General features: G+C 38.4%; 1 protein-coding gene across 2 annotated transcripts in view; it reads left to right on the forward strand.

Moving 5' to 3' along the window:
* The window catches only part of STON2 (stonin 2), an 85,562-nt gene that overhangs the window by 17,459 nt on the left and 51,561 nt on the right, over window positions 1-16,542 (forward strand). For both annotated transcript variants that reach the window (XM_007434312.4, XM_025170568.2), the window contains exons 3-4: window positions 1,386-1,607; window positions 5,308-5,505. In XM_007434312.4, the coding sequence (XP_007434374.1) occupies window positions 1,386-1,607; window positions 5,308-5,505 (420 nt within the window). The remainder of the gene's footprint in view (window positions 1-1,385; window positions 1,608-5,307; window positions 5,506-16,542) is intronic.

Below are 16,542 nucleotides of genomic sequence, written 5' to 3' on the forward strand. Positions count from 1 at the left end.
TTGCGCAACTTTGTGTTGTCCACCAGTTATGCCCTTTCCTGGACCGAGAGGCCCTTTGAATGGTCACTCGTGCCCTGGTCATCTCCCATATAGACTAATGCGTTCTACATGGGACTACCCTTGAAGAGTATCCAGAAGCTTCAGCTGGTCCAGAATGCAGCCGCGCGGGTGATCTTAGGTGCATCAAGATCAGCACATATAACACCTTTGCTCCATGAGCTGCACTGGGTGCCAGTCTGCTTCCGGGTCCAATTCAAGGTGTTGGTTATCACCATTAAAGCCCTACATGGCATGGGTCCAGGGTACCTGAAGGGCCATCTCATCCCTGTTACATCAACCTGTCCCACCCGGTCATGCAGAGAGGGCATGCTATGGACCCCGTCTGCAAGAGAATTTCATCTGACGGGGTCCAGGAGGCAAGCCTTCTCTGTAGCAGCCCCTGCCCTTTGGAACACTCTTCCAGCAGAAGTGAGGTTGGCCCCTGTAAGGTTTGCCCCGTTTGACAGAGAAACTCCCGTGACATGTGTGGTTCACAAAAGAGGTTTACTCATGCATAACGTAGCAGTCACAAGCAAAGCCAGGACTGGCTTGGTACAATTGCATCACTCGTTATATTCCCCCCTTCCCGCGCTTTTTCCCGCCCCGCGATCGCGTTACCGCTGCGGATTATCGGCCCCCCAATAATCCCTCTTGATTGTCCATGATGGCAGGTTCGGTCAGGGTCCATTGTCCTTGATTGGCAGTCCCCTCCAGCTTGGGTTGGTTCCCCCCCGTTACGTGCAAGCCCGAGGGTTCTGTGCTGCGCGGCGATCTTGTTTCGCTGCCTGTGGCCCCGTTCATTGTTGGCTCGCGCCGTTATCAGTGTATAGTTAAAGCTTCCGCTGCGGTTTTCCTGTTTGGCTGGGCGCAGGTGGCCCGTTAATTAGCGGCACTTTCAGTTCCTCTTTTCCTTGCTAGCTACCGCCGGTGGAGTTCGCTGGCTGCGAGCTTCCCTGAAGCCCCGTGCTGACCGAACCTGACAGGCCCCCTCCCTTGTAGACTTCAGGAAAAAATTGAAGACCTGGTTCTGCCATTAAGCATGGGGTGGGGATGGGAGTAGTCAGTTTTGGGGTTGGCTGGTTCCCTAGTCTTACCTTTGACCGATATTATCTGGTTACAGGCTGAAATAATATCACCATCTCTTGGATTTTATTGTATTTAATATTTGTATTTAATATTTGTATTATTTATGTTTTTATTGATTTAAATTGTTTTGTTGTGAACTGCCCAGAGTCCCTCCTTGTGCGGGAGTTGGGCAGTGATATAAATTTGATAAATAAATAAGTAAGTAAGTAAGTAAGTGTGATGCTATATTACTCCTTTTTACAGTGTGGTTTTCATTGCAGGCCACACTAGGGAGCCACTTGAGAGATTTCTTTCCTCCTCTGATACTTCCTCTGAAGGCATCCAAAATCTAGATGGAGAATTGCCAAGTCTTTCACATGCTGAGTTGGGAGAAAGAATAAGCAAAACAGCTGTAGGCCTTGATCTGTCTTCATCCTTCAACACATGGGTCCAGTTTGAAGATGCACCCTGGACCAACAGTTCACCAGAGCATCCACGTACAGGTTGGAATGTCACTTATTCATTGTGTATAGGAGAGATTAACAATAGGCTACATCACCTTTTACCAACCTGGTGCTCTCCAAATGTCCTAGATTAGAATTCCCATCATCACTCAGCTAGCCTGATTATGCACGCTGGTTTTATATGTTTAGATGGCACCATTTTGGGGAAGGCTGAGCCACATTAAAAGGGATTATTCACAACCTAATGGATGGTTAACTGTATTAGTGAGAAACTGGAATGGTAATATATAGTTTATCTTCCTTCAGCTGGAAGGTTTGGAAGCTTCTATATTACTTGAGCTAGGCTGTTTAAGATGCAAGTTGCTATGATTTTGTTCTGTGGATACTTCTTAAGCATGTTGATAAAGGAAGATATCTTCTAAGCCTTGACATAAAGCATTTCTATTTTAAGGGAGTGTAGGAATATTGATGTTGCCCAGTGCCAGTCAACCGTCCAGGTATTGAACAGGCACATTGTGAAGTGCTTTCCATACAAATCATTGGCTGCTGCCTTATTTGCTCAATTTTTGGCAGCAAATGATACAGTCTTTTAGGGGAACAATGGGTGATAGTTGTTCTGGGCCCTACATATGAAGGGGACCCAATCTGAGTTTTGATTCAGTATTCAAAACAGTTGGATAAAGCAATGCTTTTAATTTAAGCTGATCAGTAAAACTATAACATCAAGGGATTGGGTTTCACACAGACTCTTGTTACTGTGACATTTACTAAAACGGAGAAAATAATTAAGTTGATCTAGAATGCAGTGAGAAAAGGGAAGAAAAGAGAAAACTAAATCATTATTTTGGGCCAGTGCCTCAGAGTATTTTTATTTCATTTTATTTTTAAAAAATAAATGTATTTAAAAAGCCCTGCTAGACGAAAGACAGTTTCACAGATTTGAAATATGAAGATGATTATTTCCTTTTTGTTGCTGCTTTAGAAATAAGCATACAGTCCAATTTAGAAACAAACAACTTCAGCCCTTTTTCACCAGCCTTCGGGATCAGAGGCAGAAGGAAATCTTTCATTTAATTTGCTATCTGATTGTTGTTGGTTTTTTTGGAGCTGTCCTCTACTTCCAAACAAGTACTGCAGTACTGGTAGTAGTGGTTTGTTACTGGTTGGTGTGCAGTTTTAAAATATATAATGTTGAGATTAAAATATTTGACTGGCTTTAAAGTAACATTTTTTAAAAAAATGAAAATTCCTAATTTTTCATCTAGTTATGCAAATAATGGAATATGGAATATGACTAGTATGGTATCAGTAGGATGTTAGGGAAACAACTAAGGGCTTAAGAAGTGACCTTAATCATCTCCTTTAGGCAATTTGTCTTCTGTGGAAAGATCTGAAGCCTGTTGGCTATCAATTAGATTTACTGAAGGATTGATCTGCAGCCTGGAATTTATTGAGGCATGAAAACTAGCGTTAGAAAAGGTCTGTCTCGATTGCAGTGTTTAGTTTACACTCTACTCAAGGACTTTGTCTGATAAATAACAGACCTGATAAATAATAACCTGATAAAATAGTTCAGGTGACTTGGAAGTTATCTCACATCCTTGGGAATGCCTGTTCACAATAGGGCAAATCTCACGTGATGCTCATTATACTATCTAGTCTGGAGCTAGAAAATATTAAGTTAGGGTATATAGCCACAGAAAGCAAGCAATAACTGAAAATGAAGAGATATTAAAGGTACTATTTGGTGTCAGAGTAGAAGCTGATTGCAGCTGCTGGAAATATTGACTGCAATCCAATCTGCTTCAGTGTAACTTACTTTCAAATGGAGGATTGCACTGCAGGGATACAGTGTGACTGGAAACATTTGAAATGAATTTCTCAAGAAAATTAGAGTATGTGGAATTTTATTTCAGAATGGAATACAGCTTTGATTTTGATGGTCTTATGGTCTTATGGTAGTCGCTTTTTGAATATGGGACTTGAGGAGAAACTGTAACCATATTCAGACATTCTTGAAGTACGTACAGCTGAATGTTTGCAGACATGAGGCAAGGATCATAAAAGTAGGAACAGATTTTCTTGGCCTTTTTCATGCGTAGATCATTCCTGTGTGAACATATAGGCTATGCATATGTAAAGTTTGTATATACTGCATGATATTCTGCTTTTTGCAAAGTAAAAACATGTTTAGAAATGTTATATGCGTGCAACATAATAACATGTTTTAAAGGTTAGTTTGGATGATCTACAGCAACCTTGGCTGCTTTAAGCTGTGTGGACTTCAACTCCCAGCATGCTGGCTGGGGAATTCTGGGAGTTGAAGTCCATGCAGCTTAAAGTGGCCAAGGCTGAGAAACCCTGATCTACAGGAAACCTCAGACTTCCATGTTTCCTTCCCCTACTCCTTCCAGAAGAGTTAACTCTCCAGAAGAGTTAAGAACTACTAGTTTCAGGTTTGATTTAAATTATTTAAGTAGTAACTTTATGTGGGATGAGGATGAGAATACAATTAACAAATCAGGATATATGAAACAGAATTTAAGGAAAGGTAGTATTAAATTCAATCATAATTCTGTCATCATAATAAGGTGGAAGCCACTCAGTGACTCTCAAATCATCAGGATAAATCTGGCATTACATCAACTGTCTCAGGAAGTTAAGAATTGCTCTATGTAAATTCCATCTTCCTCTGTTAATATTAATCCTCTTAATTTGTAGGAACACTCAGATTAATTGTAAGGTCTGCCTAACACCAAGTTGTTTTTATCACTTAAAAGAGAAAGCTTAAGCATTACATTAATAGAATTGGGTTTTCTGCTTTGTTCTATGTTCTGCCTTTCCTGTCTGATATCATACAGGGTGTTACTTTCTTTATGACCAGCTCCATCTTTTTTCTGAGCCAGTCTGGCTTTGTCATTACCATGCTATTTGTGTTCTTATCTGACTATTGAAAATATACAGCACAGTTAACAAGCATTGCTCTGTTATAAATTCAGTTGTTAAGTTACCATCAATCAAAGTTTCCCTAGGCAAGGTCTGCAATCACCAGAGCTTTGCTTCTCAATCAGGTTATCTGAGGGCCTTTTTTAACTAACAAGTTCTGCCACTTGAAAAGTTTGAAAACCCCTGCTCTAAAATGTTATTTACATTTATAAGCATTGATTTATATGAACATTTACATATTAATATCTCTAATTATTCTTTACTAACTATGGATGTATTTTGCCACTTGGCAGCAGATTCTTACATGAGAAGAGACAAATGTGTACTTTGTTATGTAACTGTATTTGTTACTATATATGTAAGTGTTGAAGAGCATTTTTAGGATGAAGTTACTAAGTATCCTGCAGAGCTCTTTCTCTGGTTTAGAAAATCTTGTCCATCCAGTGAAAAGACAACCCAAGTAATGGAAGAGTTAGTATCTTCAGCTATTATTTGTGGCCATCACTTTCATGTCCTCTTTTCAACCCAAACAAGGACTTGCCTTTCTCTTTCTGCTCATGGAAATCTGGGAGCGGCATAGACCTTCTGACATGTGTGATCAGATTACAACCTCTGAGGACAGAAAATGGCAAAACTTTGAAAATTAAAGTTCATACTACAACAAAGAAATGGAGACAAGCCACCTGAAATCAGCAGTTCCATGTTCTACATACTTCTGTTTTATACTTGATCATCCCTCTTTACAGAACTCCTTTTGTGCCATTAAATTTAATAACCTTCTTTTTCTTTTAAGCCTCATCTCCAAAACTATTTTGCTGGATGTGTCCCTCCTTGGGATATTCAGAGAGACAACCTCTTGCTTCGGACAGCAGTTGGACAACTACTTCAGAAAACAGTAGCAGCCCAAGTATCACCCCTTCTTATACTGATCTTCAGTCAATAAATACAGAGGATCTGACTAGTGGAGGCGCATCTGCTGCAGACTCAACTGGTAAGCAACACAATTGATTGATTGATTGCATCTGTAGGCCATCCTATTCCAGACAACTCTGGGAATACTCTTCCCTTTTTATTGACCAAATTTTGTTGAATACATTTGTATAATTCAGAATATCTGTTCTCAGTGAATCCCCATGATAGGGTAGTACTCACATTTCAGGCAGAATTAAGTAAGCCAAGTTGTCTTATTGCTATATTCTAAGTGCTGTTTTTGCAGTTATCAAAATCCAGCAATTAGGTGGTGGGTGTTTCAACATATGTTATAAATTTCAGTTAAAGTATTGTTTTGTCCCAGTATCTTGGCATTTCTTTCACATTTTAAAGATCTCCAGCTTTTCCATTTGATATTTAGTTCAAGCAAGGATTTTTTTTGGGGGGGGAGGGCCAGACTAGATATGACATTCACATATTTAGAACAAGGTGGCATTCCCCCCCCCCCATTAATAGGTGACATAGGGACTGTAACATGAAGCATGGAGTTAATTCTTTGCCCCTGGCATTGTCTCTGTTAATTTAGTTCTCTTTTTCCATATATACAATTACTTGCAAAAAAAAAAAAAAAACACACATACTGGTGTAAACTGCAAATAATAGATTTTTCATGGCCCTAAGGTTAATGTTGGAACAGAAGAGGAAATGAAGGACAAAAATTATTGATGTGAAACACTGTGATCTGATATTTCAAATAAGTAATAGAAATAATAAAGCATAATAAATGTTTAATGTCTTGAGTGAAGAAGCAATTATGGGAAAGGAACTATCTAACTTCTCTGTGCTTGACCTTACTTGGTTAGCATGTCATATATGTATGCTTTTAACAGTAGCGTTAACTGCTATTATTAGTAACTCATTTCATATGTGCTGATTATTGGAGTGTGACTTACCCATACAAAGGTGTAATTTCCCATTATTAAAACAAAGCAAAGATCCTGCTCTGTCCCCAAGAACTGGAAGGAAATGGCTAGGTGGGCAGGGGGGAGGGGGAGGGAATATCTACTTACTAAAATAAGAAACTCCACTTAATGTGGTTGCACCAGAAGTGTGGGAAAGAATCATGAGATCATATTGGTAAGAGCAGAATAATGTGGTTTAGTTTTGATGGGAGGTTTAGAGGTCCAATTTTAGAAGCAGCTACTTTAAATGATAGAGGGCTAATTAGAAGCAGATCATCTATAAAAAGAGTAGAGAGTCAGAGAAAAGGGTTGGGCTCAAAAGTTGGTTTACTTGTTCTAACATAGTCAAATAGAATTTGTTGGAAGGCTCTACATTCCCCCACCCTTCCCAGAAGAAAGAAAATGTTGGTGTATCTCATAATCTGAATCTAAGTTGGCCGATTTATGACATGTACACAGATGCCTTAGGGCTGTCAATTTAACAATCCATTCTTAGCCAGTCTTGTGTATCCAGGAGAGAGAACTGTAATCTAGGAAGCAAACATTGTTTACAATACTGAAATGAAATGTTGCTGTTTTATTTTCTGTTCAAAAAGAGACCTTTTAAAAGTATTCATGATCACAATTTGTTTTAATTTTATCACAAAATTTAATCAACCCCCCTGGTTCTGCCTTTGGATGTGTGACATTGTATGGAGGGTTCCTTTTCATGTGTGCTTATAATTTATGTAGCGATCTAGGTGCAGCATATTCAAGCTGCATCTGACATGGTAAATGCTTGACAATTAATTATATGATCCAGAGTTTGGGTGGGACAAATGGGAATCATCAATTCACTTTCCAAAATAGAAGTTCCCACACTATTGTCAGAGGTCCTCTAGTCCTATGAGTATTGGAACCTGCATGCTTGTGTTGTTAATTACTCTAACTGCTATTCTACTAGTTAGAAAAGAGTAATTAAGAAATTGTAATAACTAAGAACTTTGTGACCAGTTGAGGGCAACAGTAATTCTTCAGGATGAGTTACTTTTCTCCCCAGGCTTTTGATTGGCCAATGCACAGATTCCTTTCATGAGATTGCCAGCAGGATGGTGATTCATAATTAGATTTGCAATGCCAGATTATGTTCCCTCTGGAAATTCCATAGTACTTGGAATTTTCCAAAAATGTTATGGTAGATGAGCAGCAGGAATCAGAACATTTTATTCTTATAGTTTCTGTAATTTCTCTTACCTGAGTTATTTTGCTGAAAACACAGTGGAAATCTAGAGTCAAGGTGCCTGATCTAATGCCCAAGCAAAATATCAGTCAGTAGAATAAACCTGTACAGGCAGCTAAAATATCTGAAGCTAGAATATCTGAAGATCCATTGTAATAGTAGTGATTAGCAAAAGCAGTGGCTTGGGCCCAGGAATTTATTTATTTATTTATCAAATTTATATAGCTGCCCATTTCACCAGAAGTGAATCTGGGGAGCATACAACAATCAGATAAAACAGCAATATAAAAGCAATATTATAAAACATTATGAAAATAAAAACAATCATATTAAAAATAAAAAAAATCATTAAAAATTAGAATATACAAACCACAAAACAGAGAAATATAACAACCTCGTATCACCCACAGTGAAGGAGCCACCTTAAAATCTCCCCATTCCCTGGGACCCCCATGCCTGGTTAGAACTAAGAAAATGGTGTGTATGATAGTCTTTCTGGCTGAGGACAAAGAAGGATGATAAAAAAGAAATGTGATATAATTCAGAAAAAAAATGTGGAGGCTCTTTCTCAGTCAGAATGAAGGCTATACTGGCAACCTGTAGAGTCTCTTTGAATGGAAAAATGTATAATGTTTTTCATTCATCTCAGTTCACTGAATGACTCAAGCTTTCCTTCAAATCAGAGATTGAGCTGTATTTCAGTGTTTGTTAGATAGGGTCTCAGATATGTAATCACCACATATTAGTGTATTGGAACAATATTGTTCTTCAGCAAAGATCCAAGGCAGATGTTCACTTCAACTTCAGGTATCTTCCCACTTGACTAGAGTGAGAAAATTTTAAAAATGGCATGATGTGTGTGTATATATAAAATTGAATGAAATTTGCAAACGTATCTTATTCTAAGGAGTGAAGTTTGTCTCCATTTTCATTATTGCATGTTTGCATTACCTTCTGATGGCTGTGTTGTATATTCCTCCCATCCTTGAGTGGACAGAAAAATATGCAATATAAATTGTGCTGCCCCACAGCTGAGCTTTATTATGTCTTTGTAATACAGTCAGGAACTGGTGATATCCTTATTTAATTTAGGAGAGTTTCAGGGCACTGGTTGGTAATTTTCCCAGCTTCCTTTCCCCTCCCACCTAGCCTCATTTGCTGGCAGTAGAAACAATCTAATTTGCTGTAATGAAGTTGTGCTGGTGCGGCTCTCTAGGTTCTCATTCCAACTTATCCCATAGCCCCTCTGTGCATCATTAGCCAATCAGAATTTTGGTTTGTTTTGATATAGGATTGTTGATCCTTTGTCAAAAAACTAAAAAACAAAATACCTGTTGATCAGGTCAAAGCTTGCATGCTGTTCTGTATCAAAACAGGCAAAACAGATGTGGTCTTGCTAAAGACCAGTACATATTGTTACACGGAGCACTCCTCAAACTTTGGAGGAATGACATAACTCAGTAACTTGGAAGCTTCCAAAGCAAATAGTTTTGCAAAGCCAGTTGTCCTTGTTCTATTGTGACATTGTTAAGTCAAAGTGACACAGTAAATGAGAGAGCAGAAGCATGGTCAGAACCAGGCAGCTAGACTTGGATTCAGATTCTTTGGTGGCATAGTGATCCCCCTCCCTATTTTAGGCCTCTTTTTGTACTCATTTGGGGAAAGCAATCAAGAAGCAAAAGTGGTATGGCTGGCCTTGGGTAGAGGTAGACTAGGTTGCCTTTATGACTCTTAAGACCCCACCACCTAAGGTGTCTCTCTCTGGGCAGCATCTCACCAAACCTAGAGTCATGCTACGGCCTGGCTTCCCCTACCACAATGCTGGTATACCTAGATGCTAGGAGGGCAGAGCGTGATACAAACCCTTGATGATGCTCTCATCATCGTAGTTCTAGCTACCATCTTTAGATGATGAAGGGTGATCAGTGGGTCAACTCCTCCTGCCTTTAACCATTAAGCTGAAGCACAGTTGTGCAGTGAATAATATATGATAGCATCTTCAGAAACTAGAAGGACTGTCAGATAAAATAATGCAAAAACATGTTTTCATTGCCTAAGAGGGCCACACAAGTGCTGAGGGATTTCAATTACAGGAGGAAAGATTTGGGTTGAACATTAGGAGATACAGTAAGAGGAATCTGATGTAGCAGACGTATTGGCTAGGGTATTTTAAATTTTGTTATGTACATTTAAAAAAAAGGCAGAGAAAAGATAGCCCCATAGGACACAGCTTGCACTTCTCTTATTTTACCTCAATGACATCCAGATAAAACCAGATTTAAAATAAAAACATACTTAATTTGGGGGCAGAGTGCTTGTTCTAGTGTGACACAAGGTAAAACATGCCAACTCCCTATTCAAATTTTACTTGGATAGCATTTGGTAAGGGTAGATTGTGTGTATGGCAAGGTCTATGTGGGGTGAAGAGGGAAAAGTCTACTTTAACAGTGGAACAAGTAAAGAAGACTTTAGACCACCTTAGCAGTGGGCTGGGAATAAGTAGGGGCAATGTCATGAGGATGTGTCCCTTAAAACCAGTTACTGTTTTTTGTACCATAGTAAGTTGGCTTGAGAATGAGCCTTCTGTCTCTGTCTCTCACATACACATTATCTGTGATCTGTCTATCTTTATAATATGCACTAGCCAGTTTGCATTTCTGAACTGCTGTTTAAGGAGTGAAGAAGAGTAATATTTTTCTGTCTCTGTTTTAGAACTGAGAAGTCCTGGTCATCATTCATTTCAAGAGCAGTCATTTCTGGGAGGGGTGGAGGTAGCAGAGCTGGAGAAAAAAGATGTGCACTCCTGCCCTTCATAATTATAACATATACAGCCTTCAACAGAATTATTGTATCTCCTATGTCTACCAATTACAGAGGGGGGAAAAAACCTACTGGATGCTTATGCTACCGTTGTAAAGCTTAATACAGGATGTGGGACTCAGTGGAACCCCACATACCCTATGCTCAAGAGATTGGACACACAAATGTGGCTAATCAAAGGCCAGTGTCAGTGAGGTTTGGTATCATCCACCTGCTAATGTCAGAAAACATTAAGTCCAATTAGTCTATTTCTCAAGCTGCTGGAAAACTGTGGTACTCACAATAACTGAAAAAGAGTAGGGCAATCACTGAAATAGACTTTGATTTTTTTTTTCCATTTCTCAAAAATCACAGAGGCTTTAAGTAAAAATAGACTCTTAATAAAATAATTCCCTGAACAGAAGGTAGAGCTGTCAGTCCTAAGTCTGCACTTCCTCTTTCTGTTTCTCCTGACCTCCCATTCTCATACCTTTATTTCCCATATATAGAGCATTTAGAGAATTTACGATAAGTTCAAAAAGTTACCAAGTTAGGACAACAAATCACAATATCTAAGGAGAGTCCAAAGTCTCAAGTCCATCTTACTTCACCTCATTCTGCTTTGCAACTGTGTTGTCTTAGATTTGCTCTGAGTGTCTCTGAAATGGTGATATTTGCCTTAGGTTGTCATCCTTTGGTCTCTATAAAAGAAAAAATGTGATCAATGTGCCTGTTCTGTTGTTCCTTATCTAAAATTCCCAACTTTTTGCATTTCCTTTTTTTAATTTAGGAAAATTTAAATGATGGGGAGGGTAACACGGGGTTACCTGTTAAGTGTAGAACTTTTAAAAAGATTACAATAGGTATGTAAGTGTGAGGATCTCTATATTGAACAAAGAGATGGTAATACTTGCAAAAATTTTGAGCTTTTGCCCACTGCTGAAGAAATGCTAAAGAGAGTTTATTGCTCAAGTAAAAATATGTGTTAACTCATCTGATTTGGGCTTAAGAACAATTTAGAACCTTAAGATCACATAATCTTATTTATGTTGACATTGTGGGATGTGATCAGACTCCTTATAATAACATATAATATAATATTTATTATATATATATATATATATATGTATAATGTATATAATATAATATAATAATAAATTCATTAATTTACTATAAGGCACATTTTTAACTTGTCTTAGTGAAGGAAAATAAGCGTGTTTTTGTTTGCTTGCCTGACAATGCAATTTCTTCATAGTTCATTTTTGGTTTCCCTTCTCATTAAACACCTCAAACAACAGATTGAAAGGAGAATAAACCACTGTATTTGGGATACTGGCTTCTTTTGATGAAGTCACCAGTTGATTGAAATTGGAGCTCTGGGCAGCAGTGCCCAGACACCTATTAGCTCACGCTTGAGGTTTGCTGATGGTTATCACAGAGCTCAGACATGGAAATGGACATTTAAAAAGCCACAGCTGTAATTTCCTGAACTGTCCTAAAGAGATGGGGCGGGGGGGGGGGGGGGAGGGAGATATAATTTAACAGGTGTTCTTGAGTGGCATAAACACAGACAATTTAACTCTTGACTGCCATCAATGATGGTGTAAAGGATTCAGAAACCAGAATATTGGCCACACAGGCAGACTTAAAACAGAATCTGAAACAAGTTTACTTCTAATTTCATAATCCTATTGAATTCACTGGGTCTTTTTGCTAATAAGCATGCTTATATTACAGCATCAGGCTGGGAGAAAAAAATCCCCACTCCCTTTTTTCTAACAGCAGTCTGTTAGAGAGCCAAGCATTATATTTCTGGGCATCTGCCCAGACTTTGAACTGTCTGGGGGTTTAAACAATTATGGATATATGAATGTATTAAAGTAATTATAGAGTTGTTGGGAGTCAGGTGGTATACAGATTGAATAAAGTAAATAAATAAATATTGAATTAACTATTCATGATAGGATGTATGTAATAAAGAGGAATAAGAATTGAAAATTTTTTCTTAAAAGTTGAAAAAGGTTCATTGGGCAATAAACCAGATAAGAACTATAAATCAACAAAAGATTTGCAGAAATGATTATTTTATTTTAAGGTGAAGTTATGTGATCATGAACTCTATCCATTGTTGTTCAAGTGGGTTTCCATTCTCATAATAGAACTTTCTGGATTATATGGTTTGCTCCTTAGCAGGTCATTAGGAAATATATGAATGCGAGAAAGAAATTTTATTGCGTATGTGTGGATTTATAGAGTGCACATGATAAAATAAATAGTCTTAAATTGTAAAATGCTTTGTGTAAATATGGAAGTGAAGGTTTGTGTAAAGGTGGAGTGAATATGATAAGAATGGTATGTGACAGAAGTAAAATATATAAGAATAAATAAATGCTTAGTTAAATGATTCAGCACTGAACAAGGAGTAGACAAGATTGTATGATGTCCCCTTGGTTATTTAATGTATTTATGGATAAGTGTATAATGAATGCTTGTAGTAACATGATATCCTCAAAAAAAGAGATGTGAGGATTTTAAAGAATAAAGGCAATGTATGAATTGATGTATAGATGTGGGGGAAGCAAGGATGGTTTTCAAGAAGAAAAAGGTGTAGAGAGAGAAAGTGAATGGGGTTCATCTCTTGACTTTATTTTTTCCTATCACTTCTCACATTTTTTCTTTCTGTAGTATAATGTTCCTTACTTCAAAGGGAAATCATATGTTGGCTATGTATATATGCAAGAAAGGAAAACTTTCCATCATTTTCCAAATCTAATTCTCACTCTGTTGTGTATAATTAGCTTGCAATATGGAAGAAAATATGGGCAGTTGGCACATAGCTGTGATGATCTGTCACTTACAGTTATTATCTTAGATTATCTAGAATTTGATGAATATTAATTTTAACTGAAAACTAGACACAGTATAATGTGTAAGAAAATCTGCTGTAACTCTGCAAGCAGATGACATTTACTGAATTTTATGTGCAGATTCAAAAGAAATCCTGAAAGCTTTTTAGTCAGGTAGCCATGCCTAAAAGTGCTTTGACAAAGCCCTTAGTTGCTGCTTCTGAAAAGAAGAGATGCAGGAAGTCCAAAAGGTTAGCACTTGGTGTGTTTTGTTAATAACTATGCATTTCATTGTGCCTCTCAAGCATAGATCTTCAGAGTTTTGACTGGATGAAAAGTAGACACTAGGGGCTTAACAAGGTTCTCTGTGTTAAACTGAGGTGAGCAGAGGTAGAATGCTTGCCAGTCCTAAAACACTATAAAACACAGCTATACCATCCTGGAAAAAAAAAAAAAAATCTTGGCTCTGCAAATTGGGCAGTTAGTATTCTCCAAAGTGCTTGCAGTGCCTCCTTTGTGACATGATGTTCTCTAACTGCATAGCATTAGAATTTGGTTGGGAAACTTTGCACAAAAGAATTGGAGCACTTTGGGTGCTTTGCTTTCATGAACTTGCTTCTTCTCTTGCTTCTGGGCTAATTTGTTTGTAGAGGCTCAGCTGCCTCAAGCAATGTGATCTCAGTGTGAACTGTGGGGTATCCTTGGAGATAAGCAAGATTCTCTCAAGTCTTTTCAGTTCTTAAGCTCTTCAGAGACTGAAACCAACAGGCATTTTATTCCACAGCAACTTTGCTTAGTCTCTCCCCTGCTTTTTCTCCCTCTTTGTGAAATATGTAAAAGCAGTTTTGGCATGTTTTGTAAGGAGACAATATAAAAGGAATGCTTTGAGTGCCATAATCTGTCTTGATGCCTTACATTAATTCGTAGCCATAATATGAAAGGTGAACCCAAAATGCAACAAACACCTCTTCATTCCTTTGTTGTTTTCTGTTTCTGGGAAAGCAATCTCTGCAGTCTTCCTCACTTTCCTCTTGCCATGCATGAACATACCCCAATAACCCTTTTTTTTTTTACCAGGTTCTCATGACATTGCTCTCAGGCAGCTTAAAATCATCCTTAACTATTCCATTTAAATCAATGTTTTTCTCTTCGTCTGGCACGGTTTTTGCCATGGATATGATCCGGCATACTTCATCAACGGTGTGTTGCTGATATGGTCACAGCTGGAATCTGCCCAGCTCTCATGAACCACTTTACACTGCTATGGGCATGCCTCCCCCCCAACTACTGATCATTGAAAGCTGCCTTTCATGTCCATTTGGGCTTGGGCTGCAGGACTGGACAGCCGATTTCCACAAACAGATTGTTTGCCTAGTGCCTCCATAGTACTTGTCCAGTCTTATACATGCTCCGTATAAATATGGCTTTAATGCTCTTCTGAAGGAGAAGTAGACTGCACTAGACCTGAAGTTCAGTGGATACTTGAAAGAGCACTAGTCCTGAGCTGCACAGAAAGTCAGTATAAATAAGACAGCCAAATTCTGCCAGGTGCGTGTGGCTAGTTCCGTCACTAGTGTTGCATTGCTGTTTTATTGCTACTTTTGCTAATAAGGGATTTCATGCAGTAGTATTTTTTAACTGTTTTTATTTTATCATTTCTAAGGATTCATGCAAGAACTCTGTAACAATAATCTTCATTGGTCAGTGTTCTCAGGACTAGTATCATGCAGCTAAGACTTTTATGGCTGTTTTTGTGCAACACACCATGGTTGCTTATGTCCTTTTCGTGGGGGGAAAAGCACCATTTTGCCTACTTCACCCTGACTTTGGTGTCACTCAGATCATGGTGATAACTGTTGAAATTATATGTGAGCCAATGACAGTTATTCAGTTTCTGAAGCCTAACACGTGTGGTCTCCATAGTCATCCACCAGCAACTTCTAGGTGCTGCTGGTCATGAGATCAGAACTGAACTCCTTAGTTATGTGCCAACAGTGCAAAGAAAAAGCAAAGTGAAGCACAAGGAAGCATCCCCAATGCTCCTTATAATAAGCCCCTTCTGCATCTGGGATCTGTTTGTTTTATTATTTCTCAGCATAGGTCTGCTAATGTTTTCAAAGAGCATAAAACACACATTCAAAGTAGGTTGGCCATCAGATCACAATGGAGTAGAGGTCTTCAACATCCACCTGAATTCTTCCATCTAAATTACTTCTACAGAAAGCCAGCAGGGTCAAGGCCATCCAAATCTCAGAGGTTATGCTGTTATAGAAGTTAGGTGCTATGACAAAGAAGGGACTGAAACATGTCCACATATTGTCTGATTTTGTAGGGTAAGCAGAAATAATTGGAGTCAGGTGATCCCACAAATACCCCAGTCGTATGCCACGAAGAGCCTTATAGGTAATAACCAGCACATCAAATTATACCCAGAAGCCAACTGGGAGCCAGTGCAGCTTACAAAGTAGAAGTATTACATGGATGTTCCAAGATACACCTGTAACTACCCATATGGATGTATTCTAAACCAGTTGTAATTTCCAAATGTTTTTCAAGCCCCATTGCCATAATCCAAATGGGAGGTGGCCAAATCATGAATTACTGCTTCCTGGTCTAGGAAAGGTCAAGCAGAAGATGAAACTGTACAAAGACCCTCCTAGCTATGGTTGCCACCTGCTCTTTTAGCAGGAGCTGAAAGTCTAAGAGTACCCATCAAATTGTATACCAGTTCTGACTGTGGAAATGCCAACCCATTCAAAATCAAACATGTTAAGTCCCCAGATCTGGGCGGCTTTCAAAACCCACAACCACTCAGTCTTACCAGGGTTGAGCCAGATCCTATTGTTCCCTGTTCACATAAATATCCCCCACAGCTTATTAGAAACAAAAAAAACCCTATTAGGCATCTTCCTTTTGGAACATTTAAATCAATCAATCAATCCACACCAGGCTCCCATACCTATTTTATTTCCTTGGTAAGATTTACTGTGCTGGTATTTTCATCCAAGTTTATTAAAATGCTTTTCCCCAATCTTTTGTGAATTCTTCCTTGATATAGAATAGGTGTATTAAACTTCAGTTTTCTAAATGTAGCTTTAATTTGATCCTGAATGAAACTAGTTCAAATTGAAACCAACTGCTCTTGAATTGCTAAGTAACCATTATTCTTTAAGAGTGCACATGTCTAAGATTAAAAACTGAGAATTGTTCACTTACAGAATCTTGTGTGGAAGGATATAAGACTTTTATTGGAAATAGAAACTAGCTAAACT

Source organism: Python bivittatus, unplaced genomic scaffold, assembly GCF_059951505.1.
Source record: "Python bivittatus isolate LINGU-HERP-01145 unplaced genomic scaffold, Pbiv_v1 ctg000480_np1212, whole genome shotgun sequence".
Lineage (NCBI taxonomy): Eukaryota > Metazoa > Chordata > Lepidosauria > Squamata > Pythonidae > Python > Python bivittatus.